General features: G+C 40.2%; 1 protein-coding gene across 3 annotated transcripts in view; it reads left to right on the forward strand.

Moving 5' to 3' along the window:
- ULK4 (unc-51 like kinase 4) overlaps positions 1-25,344 on the forward strand; it is a 388,751-nt gene that overhangs the window by 196,376 nt on the left and 167,031 nt on the right. For all 3 annotated transcript variants that reach the window (XM_073333132.1, XM_073333131.1, XM_073333133.1), the window contains one exon: positions 8,629-8,677. In XM_073333132.1, the coding sequence (XP_073189233.1) occupies positions 8,629-8,677 (49 nt within the window). The remainder of the gene's footprint in view (positions 1-8,628; positions 8,678-25,344) is intronic.

Consider the following 25,344-nt stretch of genomic DNA (forward strand, 5'->3'; position numbering starts at 1 on the left):
TGCCGATGACAGCCTGGCCCCATGGCAAAGGGCACCGCACAGCAAGCAAAGCTTTCGGAGGGCTACAGCTGGCCATGCATCTGTGATCCCTGGTCTCTGGGGGTGGGGCAGGCAAGGAAAGAGTCAGTCAGAGTGGGAGGGAGAAGCACAGGGTCCCCAATGGTGGTGGGGGAGTATAGGGAAGGGAGAGATGAGGGTATAGGGCTGTGCCATGAGGGAGGGGGCACTGAGTGTGGGAGAAGCACTAAGGGGAACAGTCCCTAGGACAAGGATACTAAGGGGGGGGACTCAAGAAAGGGGGGGTTAAGAGCAACTAAGGGGGTCTATTTGCCCTCAGAGAAGCAGGGAGCACCCTCACTTCTCCCTAGGAAGAGACTGGAGACAGATCTTTCTGGTCTAGAGCCATCATGTCCACTAGTGGTTGCAACTTCAAGGACGTGTGTGTCTGTGCTGTGCTGCAACTTCTAGCAGTGTGTGTTTAATGTGCCCCTCCAAAAGCAGTCAAATTTAATTTCCTGCACACACCCCTGCCTAGGTTGGTATATTATTCCAACCCCAAAACCCCACATTTTACTAGCCTGAACAGAAGGCTAAACTCCAAACCATGGATCTTGCCACAAGTTTTGTATTTCATTGGGAACTGTGAGGGTTCATACACCTTTCATGATCAGGCTTGTAGTTATCAAGTTGTTGTTTTTCCTTCCTCAATTCCTTTTTTTAATGCTGCTCATGATTTAAGATATGCCCCAAATTAGATACTCCATATTAAGACATACAAGAACTGGAAATTGAAACCAAAGATGTTGGGGGCAAGGAAGGAAAATGTTTTCTCATGTATAGTTCTTTAATCATAATAATTTGTAACTTTGATGTGCAAAAGGAAATTACAGTAGCAGAGTGTTGCAGGTTAAAAAAACATTTAGTTGGAGTGTGAAGTTGCATCCATTCATAAATACAAAAGCATTACTACTTCCACTGTAAACATAGTAGGCATAATAACCAACCATTATGAAGATAATACTTGTGAGAAGTATTTCCATAAGTGTTTGACTTTAAATCCAGCTTTATTCTACAGACTTGAATTTAAAATGGCTGGTTTTGGTTCTCTAGTTTAGTGAATTATGTAAGCAGTGTGTTTAAAATTTTTTTAAAAAAATCTTTGCCTTGTGTTAAATTTCATACCATGGGTTTCCTTTTGGCCATAAAGCAAACTAGAATGTCTTAAAAATAAATTCTTCTGCCCATTATTTTAAATCGAAGCACAAGTCCCAGCTCATCCTATTAATGTTATGAAAAGTCAATGATTCAGTGAGAAGGTGGTATTTATTAATATCAGTAAGATATGACTGCATTCCTTTATAATATGACACAATCAATTAGAAGTTCTGAGTGCAAGTTGATTATTTAAATATGGGCATAGATAAAATACTATATACACAGTGTCACTTATGTACAAATAAAAGATAATCCTAAATATATAAAGCATCTGTATATTTTCCAAACAATATGCAATATGTATGACTGATTAATATAATAAAGTATTTTGTCTGTATTTTCCTTTCTGATAACTTATTTGAAGATACAACCATTTATAAAGTGAGTTCAATGGGTGAACTAAAATTCAAATTCCTTTCTCCCTCCTCAATTTTTAAGGCTTTTCCTTTGTAAAACCCAGAATGTTCTCTAAATGATAGCCAGCAACAGAGAGCATGGTAATCTCTCTCTCTCTCCCCAGTCATTGTAATTCAGTTTTAAACTTTGTCACAGGAATGTCTTAATACACCATATGACTTGACTTCATGCCTTTAGTTTTGCATGCAAAGTTTTCTTTAAAGCCTGCAGCTATTCCACACTTGCATTTTAAAGGTTTGCAGATGACCTTTAAAATCTAAGAATGATCAGTTTTATTTTAGCTGTACTTTGCTGTACATGAACAGAATATATAGGTAATTTATGTAGCTTTTTAATAATCAGGATCCCTTGTATTCCATGACCACAGAATGTCCTTCATAATTAACTCCTTGCCACATAAGCATCCAGTCTAATCTAAATTTTTATTTTAAAAAAGAAAGTGATGTTATATTCCTGATTCTAGTCTGTGCTCCAGCCACTTTGTGCCATTCCACACCATTACAAAAATGCTGTTAACCTGGCAGATTGGGCCTTGGAGTTTCTCCCATACACAGAGAGATGCTTGGGTGGTGTAGAACTACCCATGGTTTTCCTTTTTCCCAACTGCTGTCCTGGAGGCATGGCAGGGACTCTCCTATGACCTGGTGATGTACAACTGCTGTAACAGCCTCTTGTGACCATTCGAAGCTGGATCAGATAAGGTCAGCCTTCATGTTGCTGTAACCTGTGTAAAGGATCTGGTAGAGCACCCCTAAGGTTTGGGTGTCTTACCGTTGACTTCACAGGATCAAGAATTTGTCCTTAAATTGAGTTTTCTTCTTTAACTTTGAAATATTCATATTCCTTTTTATAAATTGTATTCCTCTTTTGCATTGTATGTTTTATATAGAACATACCATGTTGTTTGTATATATGTTTTTACATATTTGTATGTGGAAGGGAAATTGACTACGTTTGAGTGTCAGTGCACATGAATTATTTTCACATGTGTCTGCGCAACTACCATGGCACTTTGTATCCCATGTTTTGAGTTGATTAGCAGATGTGCTCCATCTATGTCTATATACACATGGCAGCTCTGCAAATTCTAAACATCTGATGTGTATTCTAAGGGACATAAGGGAAAAAAGTAATCAGTACTAAGTTTCAGGTGAGGGCAGAGGGGAAAGAAATAACAAACGTTACATGGAGTAGGAGAGCAGAACTTACTTTCTCAATTTATTTGCCTGACCTCTCAATAATGTTTATTTTTCTGAACACAAATGTGGCTATTCAGTTGAAAAGCATGCTCCAGTTTATTCCCTGCCCTTCTTCACAGTAAAGTTGTCTTCAGATATTTTTATTGAATGTGAAAATTAGCTAGAAGTACATCATTGTACAACAAGTTGCTTATTAACCAGAATTTAACTTCACTACATAACAGTGCATGGTGTTACAAAATGTTCAGAGGTTCAGATATGAAACTGAACCCTTAGGAGAGAATTTATTTTAGCCAAAAATCTATAATATTTATTTCACTTGAAATTATACTATATTTCAATGTAGTGTGCTAGGTCAAATTCATTTTTGAGTTATGTTGCCTAAGATAATCATGCTGATACAGTGCTTGAAAACTGTCCAGTGGAATGGTACTTTAAAAAACCTGATCGGAAGAGAAGAATGAGGGGGGATTTGATAGCTGCTTTCAACTACCTGAGAGGTGGTTCCAGAGAGGATGGTTCTAGACTATTCTCAGTGGTGGAAGAGGACAGGACAAGGAGTAATGGTCTCAAGTTGCAGTGGGGGAGGTTTAGGTTGGATATTAGGAAAAACTTTTTCACTAGGAGGGTGGTGAAACACTGGAATGCGTTGCCTAGGGAGGTGGTGGAATCTCCTTCCTTAGAAGTTTTTAAGGTCAGGCTTGACAAAGCCCTGGCTGGGATGATTTAATTGGGGATGGGCCCTGCTTTTGAGCAGGGAGTTGGACTAGATGACCTCCTGAGGTCCCTTCCAATCCTGATATTCTATGATTCTATGATCTTGTTATATTGTTATAAAGTTATAGTTAGGTTGTGGCACTTTATCTCAAACCTTTTCAGGATAAATGCTTCCTCACTGTGCTCTGCAGTTGTGTGTTTCTTTCGCTTGGGTACCTAGCTCTGTCCTCCAAGAACTGCGATTTATATGTTAAAGTTACCAGAAGCACTGCAGGTATGCAGAAAATAAGGTGATTAATAGAAAATAAGTTAATTGCAAATAATGACAGACTTGTAAGGGTGGGGAGAAATGTTAATTTAAGTTTAATTATTACTCTGTGTTTTTATAGTTCAGAGAGAAACATAATACATAAGGTGTATGTTCAGGTTTTGGATGGCTTACAAGTTTGAAATAAGGAGCCTTGTGATTCTCAGTCACCAATTCAAATCCATCTTGAGATGACAATTAAGTGGCCTATATGAAATGAGTACGTGGGGTCAGTTGAATTCCTAGCAGTCATTGAGGTCTTCATCATCAGAAACATCCTTAAAAATTGGTACCATTTTTAATAACCTAAGAGAAGAGGCCAGTGATGGTGGTTCTTCGAGTGAGGGTTCCTATTGTATTCCACAAGGATTTCGCATACATGCACCAAGCATCTGGAGCCAGAGGATTTAAAAATAATGTCTGTTGGTCCGCGCATGTGCCCCGTGGTTTTGTCCAAGGTGATAAAGGACAGGGCAGACCGACTGTGTCTCCAGTTCCTTCTCACCGCTGCGTGGTCCTGGTTGGAACAATCAGGATCCACTTACGTGTGGTGCATTTTAACAAAGTTGTATATAGTTAGTTTTTACAGAATTTCACTGTTTTGATTGTTTTAAATAGTTTTTAGTAGTTTTAGAGTAGAACAGATAGTTTGGGGGCTTATTTTTTCTTTGTAACCCCTCCTCCCATGTACCCACGCATGTATACTAGACTATGCCAAAGACCCCAGGCTTTAAGATTTGTGCCTCCTACCCACGTATCTTTAGTAAGGACGAACATCAATGCTGTCTCTACTGCTTGTGAGAGGGCCACATCATATCCAGATGCAGTGTCTGCCAGTCCTTCCCCAGCCATACCTGAGAAGGTCGGGCTCTCCACCTCCAGAAGCACATCATGGAAGTTGCCATAAGGCCTCATTTGAATCCAGGCTGGGCAAAACCTCCCCTGTACACTGGCCTGTGACATCCAGGAGTGCCCCTCCAGCTACAGAGTCCGAGTCTGACACTGGTGGTATCACCGCTATGGACCCCACACCAGGGTCTAGTCAGGAGGTGAGGAACCATGACCCTAAGCACGGCAGTAAGACTTCCTGCAAGCCCAAGAAAAGGGACACTCCTTCCACGGGCTCCAGCCGTGGAGGGGGAACACATGCCAAGCATCATAAACATGAGAAGAGGCCTCACAAGAAGGCAGATCCACCTGTACTGGGTACAGACCACCAACACTGACAACATCAGTGCCCCATAAAACAAGAGACCATTCTGTTTCGGGGAAGCCCATCGCTCCAGTGCTGGTACTGGGTACAGAGTGGATGCCCTTAACTTCTGGGAGACTGGGGAGAGTGTCAGAACCCCAGGACATGTTTGTTCTGGGAGACGTAGTATCTCCACACTTTTCTGGACCCTCTCTGCCTCTAGGGAGATTATACCTTCTCATCAAGATGTGCTGCATTCAGCACAGAATCTAATTGCCGACTTGCTCAGCAGACAATTTATGGTCAATCATGAGTGGGAACTCCACAACACTGTATTATCGGACATAGTCAACAAACGGGGAACTCTGATCAGAGACCTTTTTGCATCCGCAGTGAACAGAAAATGCAGTGCATATTGTTCCAGTAGGGGCCTGGGTCATCACTCCCAGGGTGACACCCTCATTCTCCCCTGGCCGAACCAATTCAATTACGTCTTCCCTCGTCTCCTGCTCCTACCACGGGTACTCCACAAGATCAGATGAGATGAGTGACAATCACCCTAATCACCCCCTGGTGGCCCAGACAGTGCTGGTTTCCCAACCTCCTTTGTATGTCAGCCTGTCCTCCAATTCCCATCCCCACCTTCCCAGATCTACTGATGCAGCACAACGGCAAGATCAGACATCCTAAACCACAGGTGGCTTCACCTCAGAATGTGGTATTTGGATGGGCATCTTCTCTAGAAAGGACATGTTCATCAGAAGTGCAAAACATCCTCTCTAGCAGCAAGAAAGAATCCACTAGGCTTTGTTACGGGGCCAAGTGGAAAAATTTTGCCTGCTGGCACCAAAATAAAAGGGACTTTCCCTAGAAGTGGTGGGGATTCCCCTCCTCCTGGACTATATCCTGTTTTTGAAAGCATCCAGTCTTATCTTCAACTCTCTCAAGGTCCGCCTAGCGGCAATTAGCACCTTCCACTCCCCAGTGAAGAACACTGTCTTACACACCTCTTGACTTCTAAGTTTTGGAAAGGCCTCATCAGAACCTTCCAACCCATAAAACCCAGAGCTACCTGCTTGACCTCAACCTTGTTCTATCTGCACTAACTAAACCACCCTTCAAACCACTGTCGTCATGCTCCGTGTCCCTCCATGCCATGAAAGTCCCCTTCCTTGTTATCACTTCACCAAGGAGGGTCAGTGAACTTGGGGCCATGATGGCAGACCCTACTTTCACAACTTTCCGTATAGCTGCCATGAAAGTCCCCTTCCTTGTTATCACTTCACCAAGGAGGGTCAGTGAACTTGGGGCCATGATGGCAGACCCTACTTTCACAACTTTCCGTATAGCTAAAGTCTCCCTGCACCTGTATCCCAAACTTCTGCCAAAGGTCGTCTCCCAGTTTCACATTAATCAATCCATTCACTTACCTGTTTTCTTCCTGAAGCCACATGCCTCAGAAGAGGAATGACGACTCCACTCCATCAAAATATGTTGGGTCTTGGCCTTTTACCTGCAGAGGAAAAGGCCAATCAGATAATCCCCCAGACTGTTCGTTGCAACAGCTGAAAGAGTGAAAGATCAGGCAGTCTCAACAAAGAGAATCTCCAAGTGGATTTCAGGGTACATTGCACTCTGCTACCAAGTATCTGGCATGCTGCCTCCCACTGGTATGCTGCCACCCACTGGGGTTCAGACTCATTCCATGAGAGCCCAGGTTTCAACTCTCGTCTCCACCTACAAGTACTACTCTGGGATATACATAGAGCTACAGGAGCCAAGCTGGACTTTGTGTAATTGCTGTTTCTGGCTATTATTGTGCTACTAGGCATAAGAAGTGGTATCAGGGAGACTGTCTTCTATGATCTCGGTGCTCCCCCTGCTGACACCCAGATAGCATAGAAGAAAAGAAAGCTTCCCTGAAATGTAAGGGTGTGGAGCTGGGCAGAGCAGGTTGGGTATGGGTAGATGTTGAAAGAGACAGGGTCAGATTGTGGGGGAGCAGGGCGATAGGTACAGAAAAGGACAGGCTGGTGGGACATGAGTACTGGTTAGAAGGGGTTAGGTTGGTGGAGGACAAGTACTGAAGAGTTTACACTAATAGAGCAAACTCCATTCCAAAATCTGGAATTGACCTCAGGATTTCAGAGTCTCATCATTACCCTATGGTCTAGCAAATAGTAGCTATGAAATCCCCTAGCAAAGTCTGAGTCTCACCGTTTGCTTTTGGCTCATCTGCATAGTATTACTATACCAAGTATTCTGAAAAAGTAGATTTTAAGCATCTCCAGTTTGACAACCAAAATTAGTGAACACTTTGGATAGTTTTGGCCTTGATCTCTTAATGCTTCAGATCCTCATCTGTACGATGGGGATAACAATACCACCTAATCTCATGGGGATGTTGGGAATCTTCATGCTTCACAAACATAAATGGTGAAAGCACCAAATGAAAGCCCATGAGAAAATTAATAATTCTTTATTCAGTGGCATGGTTTGGATGGTGTGTGGTGACTAAGCCATGGTGTAGCACATTGAGTGATGAGATAAAATGAAATACCGAATAGCTTCCCAACGAGTGAGCACCATCCATCCCGTGCACTGAATCCTGTGGAAAAAACAGTATGATATAGTTTTAACTGCTTGATCACATAATGTAGAGATACAAGGGGGTCAAATTAAGGTGGTAAAAGCGATCTTAATGTTGGCATTTTTGAACTTCTAGTGTTTGACGTTGTGGTCTTAACATTCTTTTAACTTAGTTTGATTTTTGTATGAGGTAAGTTATTAAGATTAAATTATTAAAACAGAGTAGAACACTTTTAAAGCAAGGGACCAGTTCCTGTTAACTCTCATTGATTTGAGTGGGAACTTAAAAGGAAGCAAATTAACCCATGGTTACTTCACAAGGATGTTGTGAAGGTTAATTTATTAATACACATAAAAAACTTTTTGCAGTTGTAGGATGAAAAATGCTGTGTAAATCTAAATTGTTGTTGCTGTGGTCCTTTTTCTGAATATTCCCCTCTTATGATATATGATCTGTATCTGATTTTTATGGAGAAAATATTTAGAATATGCTGGTTGATCAGTTCCCAATACTTTTTTTTTTTAAAGAAGATGCTGCAAATTCATTGGACCGTGTTATTTTAGAGTAGAGAAGATATTTAATTGGGCATACATATAAAATTACCACACAGCATACTTATAAATTCACTGTATGCTTTGTGGTCTATTAGTTCAAATTATTTCACCATCTACATTGCCTGTTTGATAGTATGTTTCTGAATTTTAATTAATTTCTGCCATTTAAAAATATTAATTTTCTTACTGTTCCACTCATTTGCTTCACATCAGTAAGGCCAGCCCAAGGAGTAATTTCCACTGAAGAATTACATTGCTGTTTCTATTTAATAGCTGGAGTGGAATTCATTTATATGAAAAGTTAGTCAAAGAATGAGGTTCTAGGTCACAGATTTTAGTATCAAAGACTTCTGCTGCACTGCTCCCTGTGTAAGTTCATTGTGTTAAATAACAGATCATTAATATAAATAAAAATGTGTTTTAATTATTTTTTACAGCCTTGTTGAAGAAAGTAATCTTGTTCCTGTACTTTTCCAAGTTATTTTGGTAAGAACACATTTTATATTTAATTTTAAACAGCTTTAAGCAAATTTGTGTAGCATACAATGAAATGGCCTGATTAAAACATTCTGTTAATAAATATTTCACTTGTATACATATGCCTTTATATATATGAGTTGTATGAGTCTCCTCAGGTTGTTCAAGCTTCATGATATCTATCAGCATAGAAAACTCTAGCATATACTTAATATACAGACTTATATGTGTAATGTAATCAGCTATTTACCATAGCAAAGATCTCCTTTCATGAGCCAAAGGAATTCCCTTCTTCAGATCTTAGTCAGCTTTGAGTTTTGCGTACTACACTGCATACTTGCTATCCATCAGCAAAGAAATAATCTCCATTACTACTAGACAGCATCAGTTTGGTTTCATTGTATAGTTTCAGAAAACTGCTTTCACATACTCTGCTTATGCTGATAATGCTATTCCTGCCAACTCCAGACACCTGCCTTTAGCTCCTCTTCTTTTGGTACAAAAAGTCCAGGAGCATATTTTGGGTAATCACAGGCTAAGTTGAGAAAATTAATTTCCATCTCCCGAATATAGTTCTTCTTGTACAAAAGATCACAAAACGCTGGTAGATAGCTCATGTTACTGGAGTATAGAAGAAATATTTCTCAAACAATCCACTGACACTGTGTTAGATACTGTGTTACTACTTGAAGTACCACAAGAAGGATATCACAATTAGTATAAAAAAAAAAGAGTATAATATAAAAAGAAGTGAAAAGGCTTGTGTATTTGGTATGATAAGTATGTTTACATCTTATATGTTGCAGAAATTGTTCAAAGGTCCATTTTCCTCTTTTCTGAAATTGTATGTAAGTGTCTGCTGTAGTTCTTCCAGTGATGCAACTGGAAACTACACAGGGGCTAAGAGGAGTACAGGAACTGTGACTATTGGTGAGATCACAAGAGTTGTCAGACAAGTCCAATATTCTGTTTTTAACAGTGGTCACTACCAGACTCTTCAGAGGAAGCTGCAGTTATCCCAATAATGGAAAATTTTCACTTGTTAATCCCCTGCTCAGAGGCTAATCTATTTAAAGATTGGTATTCTTCACTTAATTGTCATCCGCTTCACTGAGGGAATGGCGATGGCTTCCAGCAGCACCTCCTTAAACTTCTGCATGCCCATCTGAAAGGGGAACATTGTATTGATTCCCTTGCTTCTAATACAATTAAATCCCCACTTCAATACTAATAGAACATCTCTTCTAGATCAGGCTTGTAATAATGCTCCTAAAGAGCAAATGGTTAGCCTTTTAAGATGGCTTAGATTGTACCAAATGAAAGGTAGTTTCAAAACATTTCTAAAGAAAGCATAGGCAGACTCCACGTTTTCCTTCCCTCCCCACACTCACTCACAGTAGAGTCATAAATGTAAGGTTCCTCACAGGCTAGAGAGCAAATTTGGAGCTGCTTGTTAAAATATTGATAGCATATAAGTATATCACTGATCATTTCCAGTTCTCTCTCATTACCTTTTTACTTGTGTTTTATTGACAAACTCATACTAGGGAAATGTTATGTTGTGTTAGTGTGCTCTTGATGAATACAAAATATGTGTGATTTATGGAAGTCAAGCCCATTGCGTACTTTTTATTGTAACTTCCTTGAAATTTAATCTTATTCAGGGTAGAAGTTGCTCATTAATGTGGTTCTGAATCAACTTTGATTTTTCCCTGCTTAGGTTTAAGTATTTTCATCTTCTCTTTTTCATTGAAGTGATTTATTTCATTGACTATTATATGAAATCACTTTAATACCAAATAACCCAGATAAACCTTTTTTATTAAAAAAAAAACCCCAAACTGTTCATTGATGACAGATTTTTCCAGTGGCATTCAGAATATTGCTGTCATCACGTTTTATATACATTCTTGTATACATAAATCTTTGAGAAGCAATTCTTGTGGCAAATATAAACAATAAAAACAAAGGTTACACAACACAATTTGGACAAATAATTAGTTCTGACCTGGTTTAAGTCCTACTTATAAGTAGTACTTGAAGAAAGACATGGTAAAATACATGAATCAGATGTTTCATAGGAAGGCATACAACAGACTAACACTTGAAGTTTAACTCTCAAAACTCTGGCATTTTGCTGATTGCCAACCAAATGAATTTTTAGAAGGAAATACTATATATAAAAGATCAATAGCTACAATCTTAGTAGAGTTAATTGTAGAAATCTGTCTCAGATTTAGGAGAAAAGATTTAATGATTCTTTTGTTTCTAAAGATAATAACCTTTATCTGAAACAGTAACCTCTGGTGTCTGAGGTCCATTGTGTAGAAATGGGAGAAATTGGAGTCAGTCAGTAATTTTGTTTTTCATTTCACAAGTTGATCCAATATGGTCTCAAACTAGTTTCTAGAGAATAAAGAGAACATTATCTAGCTGAATATTGTCTGTAAGACTGTTGATCTGTGAAAATGTCATAGGTATCTTATACTGCTCGGGTGTGGGAATGAATCACAATTTTTAGGGGGAAATTTTCCTTTTTTAGCATGCTGTTTTTTCCTAAGAGAGGTTTTGTAGTTGCCTGTGTTACCATTGGGACGCTCCCCAAAAGTACCCATGGTTGTGAGGTGCCTCTCCACTACCTGCCCTTAGTGTGAAGCAGTCTTGTCTGTGCCTGTTGTAGATCAGCTCCCTGAAACCAACAGCCTCTGGCAGCACAAGCACTATCTTCCAGGCCTCCACAGGCCTTTCTGTGTCTGTACAGGTGTGATAGGCACATGCTAACACCCAAATTCTCTGGGTATTTCCTGCGATGTCCAGCCCCCTATCCCCTGAACACTCACAGAATTACCAGGACTGCGGTTCCCAAAGGAACTGTACATACCAGCTCGTAAGATTTAACTCAGGACCATCATTATGCTTAATATCATAGCACTTAAATATTTTTACTGTGAAAACAAGAATAAGTTTATTGTCAAAGAATAGAGACTCACTATTTCTTGAATAAGGATATTGGAAGCGAACAGTTAATATAAAACAAAATCATAACATGCTTTCTAGGCACTTTCAACCAGGTCTGGTTGAGGCCCCTTTTTCATGAAGCAAAATTGCTGTCCTTTTACATGTCCAGTGCAAGTTGCCAGGATGTCATCTTAGTCTCCCATAGTGGAGCAAAACTTTGATGTATACCCCCAGATAGAGATCTCTTTCCCACACCCCCATCCTCCTTGCTGGTGACCAGTACTGTACCTTGATACAGACTATAAAAACATGAGACACTGGCTTTCATTTGAGACTTCACATAAATTCTTTGGTGAACTAATATTTACATGCCAGACCCAAGAGATCCCTGTAATCCCTCTGCACTCCCTTGCCAGTCAGTATTAAGAGTTACTTGGGTTATATCCATGTATGGCAATCCTCTTCCCCCTCCCACCCCCCCCCACCCCCGCCCTTGCCTTCCAGTGGACCAGGCTCGGAAATTCCCTAAAGTGGAGCGCTTACTTCCCTATCAGACCAAATCTAGTCAACCAGGGAAGATTTTGAGATCACATGCAATTGTAGTAAACTTGCTCTTTATTTACCTGGGAGGACAGACAGAGAGAGCAGTTTATGATAGCTATTGTTCTCTATGACCTCTTTTTGATGTGAAAGGAAGAAACTAATGCTTGTAATAAACAGCTCTCCCTAGCTGACCTTGGAAAATTACCTGTCAGTTATGGAAGAGCAAGAAAGATGCTAAGGCTTTTAAACAGTTTTGTTGTGTGCGTGTGCATACGTACAAACTTGTCAGTGTGAGTGGGAAAGAAGTTGAGGTTGGATAATTGATTCCTATTTGTTTGGCAACAGATAAGAGCATAACAATAATAATTTACATATCTAAAGATCTCAAAATTCTGTATAAACATTGATTAAGTCTCACTATACCCTGAAAGGTAGATATTATTTTACCCATTTTACAGACGGGTAAATTGACATCTAGAGTTGTTAACTGACCTGTATAGTGTGACATGGAGAGCCAGTTAGATAATTGGAAATAGAACCCAGTCTCCTCATTCCAAGCCTAAACCATGTTACGCTAAGAAACTGTAACTTTGATGTGAAGAACAAAAGAGGAGAGAGAGCTTGTTTGCACCCTGAGCAGTGTCCCAGTTTTCAGCATAAGACCCTTTTTCCTCTTGTGTGGTTTCAGAGATGTTAACTTTTCTGCTAAATCAATAAACTTCCAGAGACAGAATCTGCAACTTTGCTTTGCAGAGTTTGAAATACATTGTACTATAAAAATTAAACTTAATCCGTCAGTGTTTGGTACTGTACTACTCATTTACTTCTGCTTGTATCTCCCTGTGTCTGAGACTAATGGGCGGGTCCACACGGATGAATGGACTCCTCAGCTGCTAGAATTTTGGCTCTGATAATAATTATTAATAATTTTTCTCTAGTATTTCCAAGATTTGCTCCTTCTCAGGAATAGCTTGCCCCAAACTTTCCACTCTTTCTGTATGTCCATCCATCAGGATATGGACTTTTCTGCTCTGTAGGAATGATTTATTCCCAAAATAGGATGGCAGGGAAAAAGTGCCTGGATTGTGGCAATAGTCTTACCTGTTTCTGAGGTGATGTTGTAATGCCTCTTCTCTAGTCAGCTGCCTCTTTGATGGCCTTGGTACATACTGTCTTCTCAGCCTCCAGAGAATCAGTGGGGGGCTAGCGTGAACCTGTTTTTACGCTAAGATGGGGGCAGGAACGCTTTGATGCAGCCCTTGCCATAGCGCTTTTGTAAGGCCTACCAGGGTGGCAACAGCTCCTCTTTGGTTAGAACCTCTCCTTTCTTTACCTTCACCAGTTAGGAGCAAAGTAAAGAAACAGTCCTTGGGGACTGTAACAATGTTTATAGGGGTAAGGGTAAGTTAATTCTGTATGTTCACTCAGTCCTTGGCCTCTGTGCTGAAACTGCCATGAAAGGTAGCAATTTGCATTGAATTAACAATACCTGTGAGCATAACTCTGTTGTCATGAGCATATATCCGCTCAGACTGGACAGACTACCAATTCCTTTCACACAGGCTAAGCAGCTGTCACACTGAAACTTTCATTCCCACTTAACCTGGGTTAGATTTTTACTGGGGGCCTAGACAGAGCAAGCTCCCATTACCGATCACCTGAGCAATGCAGTGCTCCATAAATTTTATACCTAAAGTTTTGATGGCTGGATAAAATTCAGGCACCATGCCACTTCACTGAACTTGAGTATGGTCGAAAATAATCAGAAAAATATATAGAATGGATATATTTGCAGAAGGCTGCTGTGTTTGATTACTGGTTTTGATTAAACTTAATAGAAAACAAAATCTGTGGGTTATAAATTTTCAGATTTTTTTTCTTTGATAAGTATTAAAAATAGAAGAATGTATGCATGCATTTAAGAATTGCAAATGCTTTCTCTGAATATTTTAGGGAAACTGACAAAAACAGAAATAAGGTGGGGTTTTTTAATAAAAAGAAAATATTACAACAATAAATAGCTTTAGTAAGAAAACCAGGGTCTGAAGAATTGAGTGTCCAAGGAGAAAGACAAGGTTGGAGATGCATTTGCTGGAAGAAGAGCCTAGGGTTCTTTCAGAGGAGTCTGAGTATAGGTACTTTTCCAAAAGAAGTACTGAGAATGGAATAAATAGTTATTTGGCGGCTGTTGCACTTATGAAGTGTTAACCAGAACAAACTATAAACATGGTGGTTTTTTGAGCAGTTGCAGAGATGTATGTCACTGAGGTGTGTTTTCCAGAACCAGAGGCTTTTGCCTAGCAGTACCCATAAATGGGCAGTGCTTGCACCTCGTGGCTGTGGCTCCTCCCCTCGTTATATGAGGCAGCCGTGCCCAGCCCCTCCCCTCCCCCAGTTCCTTCTCACCGCCTGTGGCAGGAGTTCGAGCTCTGTGTGGTTATAGTCTCTCAACTTCATATTTAGGGCAAGTCTACACTAAAAAAATTAAGTCAACCTACGTTGATGTACAGCCACTGCAGTAATTGAAGTAGTTTTACACATCCACACTATGCTCCTTGTGTTGGCTGTGCACATCCTCACCAGGAGCGCTTGCACCCATTTAATTGCCAGTATGGGGCATTGTAGAATGGTTTCTGAAAGGCAGCAACAATCGATGTAAGTGGTGACTTCAAATCAGCTGCAAGCCCAGGTCTCGACAGTTCTCCTCCTTGCAGAAATGCTGGAATCCTCCCTTCTGGGTGCATCTTCCCGAGCGCCAAACCAGGTTTTGACTTAGCTGAGACCCTTGTCCTCATCACCAGATAATGCTGTGCTGCCTGGTTCATCCTCCCCTTCTATTCCGGAGGACTTCAAAACGTACCAAGATCTTTTATGCCATGTAGCCGCATCCCTGGACATCAAGGCAGAGTTTTTCCAGGAAAACGCACACAAACTGATAAACATTCTACAGCCTGCTGTCCCTGGGAGAGTGGCCCTCCTGGTCAATGACGTGTTCCTCGAGCCATCGAGAGCCCTGTGGAGTACACTGGCCTTGGTATCACCAATACCTATGCACACAGAAAAATGTTACTTTGTTCCCATGCAGGATTTGAAAGGTTCTATTCCCATCTGTCTACGAATTCCCTGGTCATAACAGCACTAAATGACAGGGCCTGGCAGGGTAGGTTCAAGTCTACCCACAGGACAAAGACTCCAAGTGGTTGGATCATCTGGGCAGGAAGATCTACAGCTTGCCGTCCCTACAGATGAGGATTGTGAATCAACAAACTTTGCTGTCCAAGTATAATTTCCTCACCTGGTCAGCAGTGTCCAAATTTGAGGACTAGTTGCTTGAGGCCATGTGAGGTGTTTCGGGCATTCGTTGCATTCGGGCATTCGTTGCATTCGGGCATTCGTTGGTGGCCATAACATCCTTGCAGTCCGCTCTTCATGTTGCAGACACATTGGCCAGGGTGACGGCATCTGCAGTTACTATGAGGAGGGCTTCCTAGTTGCAACACTCTGGGATTGCTTTGAATGTCTAGCAAGCCATTGAGGACTTGCCCTTTGATGGCTGAGTCTTGTTCTCAGACAAGACTGATGACACTTTGCACTCCTTTAAGGATTCAGGGGCTACCTTGAGGTCCTTGGGAGCATACATGCCATCCACACAAAGACGCCACTATGGGATGCAGCAGCAGCAACAATATTGCCCTCAGCATTCCTTTGTGCAGCCTTTCTCCCTGAAACAACGGGACTACCCTAGAAAGAGGGATAGATCCCACAAGAGGAAGCAGTCAGGGTCAGGTTTCAGACAGTCCACATGCCCTCTCTCAGTGCCTGCTAATCACCTGACCCCTTAGTCCAGAGCACTGGTCCAGTAGTTACTCTGCCCTCTTTGTCTCCCTGTCTCTTTGGGGGCTGGCCAGCTCATATTTACAGTGCTTGGCACTCAATTACTTCTGACAACGGGGTCCTAGACACTGTCAGATTGGTCTATGCAATCCAGTTTCTCTCCACACCCCTTTTCCACCCCCTTCCCCATCCCTCTTCAGGGACCCTCCTCACAAGACACTGCTCACTGAGCTGGTCAGCTCTCTGCTAACCTTGGGAGTGGTGGAAATAGTTCCACGGTGTATGGTCATGGTGATAGTGAACCTCAGAAAGAAGGGAACCCATATCTTCCTGTATCTGAACAACTGGCTGCTGACGGACAGGTCCAGAGAAGAAGTTCTTTCTCACATAGACACTACACTGCGCTTGCACAACTGGGTCTCATCCTAAACACTGGGAAGTCAACTTTGGTTCATGCTCAGAAAATAGAGTTCCCTGGGGCCTTAATAGACTGTGTGAGTTCGAGTGTTTTTACTTTCTGACCATTTTCAGGTGATTCACCTTGGTCTGCAGTTTCAGCCTTCCATGACAGTTCAGATGTGCCTGATACTCTTGGGCCACATGTCTGCTTGCACGCAGGTGGTCCTGCTCACAGGGTTGCATCTTCAACCTCTTTGAATGTGGCTCAGGATAGTTTACCATTTGACTCTCCACCCCTTGGACAGATTGGTCCATCTACCTCAACTGGTCCTGGATTCCTTGCAGTGATGGATGTTTCTGGAAACTCTATTCCAGGGCATTCCATTTGTCCAGCCCCTACCAATCAGGTCTGTTGTCAGCAATGCCTCCCAGATGGACTGGGGTCGCTGAAAGTTCAAGGTCTGTGGTCAGCGCAGGAGGCCTCACTGCAGATCAACGAGCTGGAGCTTTGGGCCATCAACAATGCCTTCCTGAATCACATTGGGGCTCATTATTTTGCATACTTATGGACAATATCACCGTGATATATTTTGTGAACAGGAAAAGAGGAGTTCACACCAGGGTCTTCTGCCAAGAGGCAGCCAGGTTGTGGCAGTTCTGCACTGAGGAGCATATCACTCCAAGAGCCAATCAGTTGCCCAGCACACTGAATCATCTCATGGACATCAGCAGAAATTATTCCCTGAGTCATGAGTGGTCCCTTAAGACAAGTGCCCTGCAGATCATCTCTGCAGCTTGGAGCATTTTGACAATCAACCTGTTTGCTACAAGGAACAACAGAAAATGCCTTCTGTTCTGCTCTCTCGAGGGTCTCAGTCTGGGCTCCCTTCCATCTCAGCTGGCAGTTAGCTCTTCTGTACACTTTTCCTCTGATCCTGATCATTTCACAGGTCATTCTCAACCTGAAAGCGGGTCAGGCCAAGCTCATCCTCATTGCCCCAGCCTGCCCAAGGCCATGTTGGTTCTCTGACCTTGTGCTGTGGATTCAGCTTCCCATAACCTTCCTCTCCATCCTGACTTCCTAATGCAGAATCACAATCATCCCTGGCATCCTGAGCTCAGCTCCCTGCATCTGACTGTGTATTTGCTTCGTGGTTGAATGAGGAGGAAGTGTGTTGTTCAGCGGCCTTCAATAGGTTCTGCTGAACAGTAGAAAGTCTACTATTTGGCTAAATGGAAGTGGTTTGCTGTGTGGTTGTTGGCCCACAGAGTTCAACTGATGCTGGCCTCTATGCAAGACATCTCAAAGTATTTGATGCATCTTTGGTTGTTGGGCCTTGCGCTTAGCTCATTGAGGGTGCATCTGGCAATGATTTCTGCATTTCATCCCCCCCCCCCCTTCTTGGAAAATCAGTCTTTTCCAATGCCATGATAGCAAGATTCTTAATAGGAATCCTTCATCTCCATCTGCTGGTCCAAGACCCGGTTCCACTGTGGGACCGGCAGCCTTAATGGGACCTCCGTTTGAGTCCCTGGAATCTTTTCGCTTCCCACTTTTGTGTGGGAAAAAATTCATTCCTGGTTATAAAAACATCTGCGAGGAGAGTCTGTGAATTGCAGACTTTGATGGCAGAGCCTTCTTACACACAATTCTTCAAGGAGAAAGTGACTTTATGGCTACATCCAACATTTTAGTATTGAGTGATTTCTGGATTTTTTGAACCAGGTAATATATTTACCTTTGTTCTTTCCTAATTCACATTCATCTCTGGAGAAGCAGCATCTCCATATGTTAGATGTTAGTTTTCTATCTGGACAGGACTAAACCATTTCATGCTTCACCTTGTCTGTTTGTGTCATATGATCAGCAAGCAGTCTCTTTACAGATGATCTCTAAACATCATAAGACTGCATATGAAATAACTTCAACTATGTCTCCTCAGTGGGTGCAAGCTCATTCTACGACAGTTCAAGCTACATCAATAGCATTCCTCAGTGATTTGTCAATATTGGACCTAAGTCTCCACACAAGGAGTTATACCTAGAGTCATGCAAATCTGCAGATATACGCATCTCTGGACCATGTTTGCGGATCAGATGCAAATACAAGTTTTGTATCTGCACAGGGCTTTAATTATACCAATATAACTATAGTGTTTTAAATTTACACTTTGGGTTATACCAAAAAAACTTTCTCATGTAAGTAAAACTTCAGAGCCGAACTCTTGGACTAGCCAAGCTTGGGAACAAGGCTGGGTCTGGATTTTGTTTCATTTTGCGTTCCTTTTATAAACAGTACCAAACTACAGGAAGTGCGTAGGTTCAGAGCAGCTACAACTTGTATTTGAAGCAGATTGAGGAAGCATCCTGTTCACATTTGGTGTCAGATATCATGTCTTTTTTTTTTTTTTTTTTTTTTTTCTGTTAAGCCTCACTGAATCACAGAAATGTAGGACTGGAAGGGACCTTGATAGGTCAACTAGTCTAGTCCACTGCATTGAGGCAGGGCTAAGTATTATTTAGATCATCCTTGACCACGTGTTTGTCTAACTTGTTCTTGTTCTCCATTTGAGGCCTTATCCGTGCTCAGTAGAGTGAAAGAATTGCTTCCTGTATCTTGCTTACAACACTCCAGTGAATGCATCCCAGAATGATATTCACTTTTTTTTTCAACAGTGTTACATTGTTGATTCTTATTTAGTTTGTGATCCACTATAACCCTGAGATCCTTTTCTTCAGTGCTCCTTCCTAGGCAGTCATTTCCCATTTTGTATTTATACAGTTGATTATTCCTTCCTAAGTTGTAGAACTTTGCATTTGTCCTTATTGAATTTTGTCTTACTTATTTTGGACCATGTCTCCAATTTGTCAAGAGCATTTTGAATTCTAATCCTGTCCTCCAAAGCACTTGCAACCCTTCCCATTTTTATGTCCTCCACAGACTTGATAAATGTACTCTTTATGCAATTATCCAAGTAATTTGTGAAGATATTGAATAGAAATGGACCCCGGACAGATCCCTGCAGAACCCCATTAAATATACCTTTTCAGCTTGACTGTGAACCATTGATAACTACTCTTTGAGTACACTTTTCCAACCAGTTGTGCACCCACCTTATAGTAGGTTCATTTCTTTAGGCTTTATTTTTCTAGTTGCTTATGAGAAGGTCATGTGAGACTGTATCAAAAGCCTTATGAAAGTCAAGATGTATCACGACTACTTTCCTCTATCCACAAAGCTTGTCACCCTATCCAAAAAGAATATTAGTTTGATTTGACATGATTTGTTCCTGACAAATCCAAATGGTCTGTTAGTTAACACCTTATTTTCTTCTATGTGCTTACAAATTGATCATTTGATTATTTGCTCCATTATCTTTCTGAGCACTGAAGATAACCTGGCTGTTCTATAACTCCCTTGGTTGTTCTTATTCCCCTTTTTATAGATAGGCAGTTTAGGCACTATATTTGCCTTTTTACAATCCTCTGGGATCAGTCCCATCCTCCATGAGTTCTCAAAGATCATCACTAATGGCTCAGAGATCTGTTCAGCCAGTTAAGGATTCTAGGATGTATTTGGTCACGCCTTGCTGACTTGAAGACATCTAACTTGTCTAAGTAATTCTTAACTTGTTCTGGCCTTATTTTAGCCTCAGATCCTATCCCATTTGCACTGATGTTCACTATGATAGTCATGTGATCACTGTCTACCTTTTTGGTGAAAACTGAAACAAAAAAGGCATTTAACACGTCAGCAATTGCTGTTTTCTGTTGTTGTCTTTCCCTTCTCTTTGTCTATTGGGCCTATCCTGTCCTTGGTCATCCTCTTGCTTCTAATGTATTTGTAAAATGTTTTCTTGTTATCCTTATGTCCCTAGCTAATTTGGTCTCATTTTGTACCTTGGCTTGTTAATTTTGTCCTTACATGCTTGTGTTGGTTTTTTATATTCATCCTTCATAATTTGACCTAGTTTCCACTTTTTGTATTACTCTTTTTTTAATTTTAGGTCATTGAAGATCTACTAGGTAAGCCAGGGTGGTCTCTTACCATACTCCTCTCTTTCCTGCACACTGGTATAGTTTGCTCTTGTGCCCTAATAATGTCTCTCTAAAAAACTGCCAACTCTCCTGAACATTTTTCCCCCATGAGACTTGCTTCCCCTGAGATTTTACCTACCAATTCTCTGAATTAGCTGAAATCTGCCTTCTTGAAATCCATTGCCTTTTTTTTTCTGCTATTTTTCCTCCTACCATTCCTTCGAATCATGAACTCTTATAATTTCATGGTCACTTTCACTCAAGCTGCCTTCCACCTTCAAATTCCCAACCAGTTCCTCCCTATTTGTCAGAATCAAATCTAGAACTGCCTCTCCCCTATCACTTTCTCCACCTTCTGTAATAAAAAGTTGTCTCCAGTGTATTCCACTGCATTATTACCCTGCTGCATTATCTTCCCAACAGATGTTTGGGTAGTTGAAGTCCCCCATCACTATCAAGTCCTGTGCTTTGGATGATTTTGTTAGGTGGATGAGGCTTTTTTTTTTTACAATAACTTTTTTTTTCCTTTTAGGTGGTCTATAGTAGACCCCTCCCATGACACCATCCTTGTTTTTTACCCCTTTTATTCTTACCCAGAGATTTTCAACAGGTCAGCCTGCAACTTCTATCTCAACCTCAGTGCAAGTGTATACATCTTTGATATACAAGGCAACACGTTCTCCTTTTTGTCCCTGCCTCTCCTTCCTGAACAAGATATGCTCTTCTTCACCAATATTCCAGTCATGTGAATTATCCTACCAAGTCTCTGTGTTGCCAGTCACATTGTAATTATGATTATTCACTAGTATTTCTAGTTCTTCCTGTTTATTCGCCATACTTCTTGCTTTAGTGTACAGACGTATAAGATTTCCATTAGATTTCTCCTCTATATTCCCTTTTCTCTCTCCTTTGCAAAAGTGTTATAAAAAAGGAAAAGTATTGGTGAGAAGATTAAAAAATGGAACCGGATCTCATCAGTTCTTCCATTCCACTTAGCCTCAGTTTTCTGCTTGGGGTAGGCAATCAGCTATTCTCTTGAGGGAAGGGGTTGGAAGACAGGACTGGTGAGATGCAGCTATTTCCTCTTTTTTTTCCCCCAGGAGCCAATAGGGGACCAGCAGGGATGGGAGACTGTGGCTGGTGGATCCTAATCAGAAGTTAATGCAAAAGACAAGATTTAAAAGTTCATCTCCCTCCCCAAGCCTCCCAGGCTGGCTGTGTATCTCTTGGGGCCACCATGTATCTTCCACTCAGAACAGCTATGGGTGTCTGCAGGGATGCAGGTGCTTGTAGATCTTCCAGGATTGCTATTTGATGTAGTAGATCTTCTATGTTCAGAAGGAAGCATAACGTTCTGCTGCCACTCTGTTGCTCTGGCAGATCCACATATAGAAGACGCCAATGACATAAGACTAGAGCTTCTCACTAGAAAGTCAATGATTGTTCCTTAACTCAGCCTCAGCTTCTAATTTTTAAAAACTAGTATGACTGAGAACAGCTAATGCAACCCATGTTTTAAAAACAGGGAATTGACTTTTGTTTGAATAGCTTTATATGTGATATTTTGCACTTGTTGAGAGATTCAATACTACTTTAAGAAAGCAAAATGTAATGGTTTATTTAGTTGTGCTCCAGCAGTACATTGCAGATATTGTGGAATGGCTGCATTTGGGAGCTATCTTAAAGTTAGAGAAGAAGAATGGTTTTATGAGTAATGTGTGGGACGGTTAGTCAAAAGCATTAGGAGTTTATTCATAGTTTTTCCGCAGACTTCCTGTGTGACCTTGACCGTGACACTTAATCTCTCTAACACATTTTTCCTATTTATAAAATGGGGATAATACGTTATAGGGGGTTTATGAGGCTTAATTCATTAATAATTTGAGCTGCTCTTATACTATGGAGATGAGTACCCTACTGCTTCCAAACAGTAGTAGATTTTATACAGTATTTAAAGGTCTAAGCTTGAGCTCTGAGAGAGGATACTTATTTTCTATTAATCCATCGATGGAGCCGAGTTAACACTGGTTTTGGAGAGATTTCATATTCCACTTCAGACAGAAGGTAGAGCATTGTTTTGGTAGGTGAGGGAAATTACAAAGTGCAGAAGACAAAGAAATAGGCAGTATCTTTATTCAGATATTTGTAGAGGAGAGGTGCCTGGCAAATACAGAAAAATTAAATGGAAAAAAGATAAAAATATACAGTATCTTAATTTTAAAATCATGATTTTAATTAACAAATTACATCCCCTTGTGAGAGCCCTTGGGGGAGAGGTTTATATATCTGCACATCAGAAAGACATGGTCAGTGTTGAATTATTAATTCAATAATTGGGTCCAGAGCTCACAGTTGTTTTTCGTAGTGTTCTTAGTGTTCACTTGCAAACACAAAATTTTATTTCATGAAATGACAAAAATCATCTTCCTAACTCTGGATGACAGAAACTGAAGCGCTATGTGCTAAAAGATCGGGGTCAAAATCCTAGCTCCATTGTAGTCAATGGCAAAACTCCATGGGGTCATGATTTCTCCTCAAGTCTTATTGGATAATATGAAATTGTTTTCCCTGGTGGATCATCTTAGAAAGCTAATAAAAAATGTCAGCAAAGATCATGGTCATTGTGGGAGTTTTGCCTCTAACTTTAATAAGAGAAAGATTTGGCCCTAAATATTATTATAACTGCTATGCTGGACTCTCCGTGAAGTCATGTTTACTTAGAAAATTTAGTTTCCAAAAAAGAGCACTATGAGTTGAACAAGTGACATGCAATATTTCTGAGGTGTGTGCCAGACCTGATAGTGACATACAGTAATGACTTAAAGACAGCAGTGTTATGCCTTTCACTTCACTGAGAAGCATGTAACAACCACTTCTCATGCTACGCATGCAGTTTAATAATTCAATTCTTTTCTGTCTTCTCACTAATGTAATCCTGAAACAGTTAAATTAATAACCATTGAACTTTTAGCAGTCAGTAAGATGAAACTATATATGGATTGATGACAGAGTAATATTATTCGATTAAGACTATTTTTCATGTTGTATGTCAATCCTTCTCCTTCCCCCAAAGATGTGTGTGAAGCTACCTGCTGACATCAGATGGTGCCCCATATACACATTTATGAGGGCAGAATTTATTCCACAATGTTTGTCATAGATTTTATAGTGTTCTTGTATAGCAAGTGGATTCAGGTATTTGCAACCTAAAGAAATTGTTTCGCATCACTAAGGTCTTCTATTGTGGTTGTACCATAATTACACTAGATAACTAATTTTCTTTATAGAAATAAAGGACTACTGAGGGACTTTAGCAAACTCTTCTTTATTTATTACAAATCTCTATTCATATGTACACTTCCTCTTGGCTTTTTCAGACCTTGCCCCACAAAGAGTAGATTTTATAGATAATAAATGAGTCTTTAAAATGTTTATCAGTAACATACAGATGGATGAGATCATAAATAAGCAGCCAGGTGCATAGGTACATGTTTTGCAGAAATGGTGACTGATTACTGCTGACACAAAAGCCAGTTTTCTGATTTTATTGCTAATCTCAGAGCTATTGAAAACTTTGTGTATGTCTTTGATCTCTCAGATTGTAATTCATTTTACTTTCCGTCATGGAAATTAAGCAGTACAAGAACAGTGCTCTTTTGTTCTTATTATGATAAGGTTTCTATGCTAGTCACAAGTGAACAGTCACTGTTTGTACAATATTATGGTATAGTTTTGTTCTAAGTTTACTTGTAAATTAAAGCATTTGTTATCTTGACAAATTGTCCTTTGAAATGTACTATGTAATCACTTTTGGGCCTTGCACACTCATCTCTTTAGGTCTCTTGTCCGTATATCATTTTATTTCTCTGTAAATTGAAAGAGAGGGGCTTTTTTTCTTTTTTATTTCCCGAAAGTGACTTCCAGCTAAGTTGAGGCTTCTATTTTGCTTCCTTTTAACAACCATATGGCTATTTTATTTGAGTTAAATCCAATATTAGAATGTAGGCAGAGTTTGTATGTGTAAAATTGGTGAATGCCTTTGACAACTATTACTATTTTATGCTGTAATGGGTTTTGTTGATGACTAAAAGTATCTTAAAAATGTTTTTAATTGTTTTTGGGTTTTTGTTGGTGGTTTTGATATATCTTATTCAATGGTTGATTCTGAGGGTTAGGCCTATTTCATGATTGTGTATTTAAGTGTTGTCAAGGAGCATCTAGAGCAAGAGATAGGTGCTTCTTTCCAGTAAATATGTTTATAAATATAAATAAATAGTACAGTTAAGTACTATAACCACAGAGGAAATATTAATTTACAGCTTTGTACTTAATATAACAATTGTCGCCTATTTTAATCTTTATATTTGGGAAACAAGTTAAATGGTTAGTAAATCATAGTTTCAGAAGTTTATTCAAAGCTCTGTAGGACCAGCCAATAAACTGGATTCAGAGGAGAATAGGCTTCTTTACAGGCTTTGTTTCTAAAATAGTTGGTGATTAGTAGAGCATTTTTTCTTTACTTTAAAAGGGTGGTATGATTAATAATTTTGCAGCACACAGAAGGATCTACTATATTGGATTTCCTGTTCTATGGGCAACAGAAGTTTGTTCTATCTTGATCAGTATAGCACTGTAAGTTCTTGGGTCTTAAACTGTGGAAAATACCACTGTATTTTTGTATCATGGATACCCAGGTAAGCGAAGGTTTGCTTTTTTCCTCTTTGGAAACTAAAACTAGATGATGAAAGAATAAAGACTAATTAACTTAATTATTGGTATATTTTCAAATTACATTCATTCTGTAATCTTCTTAGTTTAAAAACAACTATGTCTAAGCTATAACTCGACAGATTAATGGCTTGTGTTTTCTCTATAGACAAAAGGCATTATGATCTATCAAGCTA

The sequence above is a fragment of the Lepidochelys kempii genome, chromosome 2 (assembly GCF_965140265.1).
Source record: "Lepidochelys kempii isolate rLepKem1 chromosome 2, rLepKem1.hap2, whole genome shotgun sequence".
Lineage (NCBI taxonomy): Eukaryota > Metazoa > Chordata > Testudines > Cheloniidae > Lepidochelys > Lepidochelys kempii.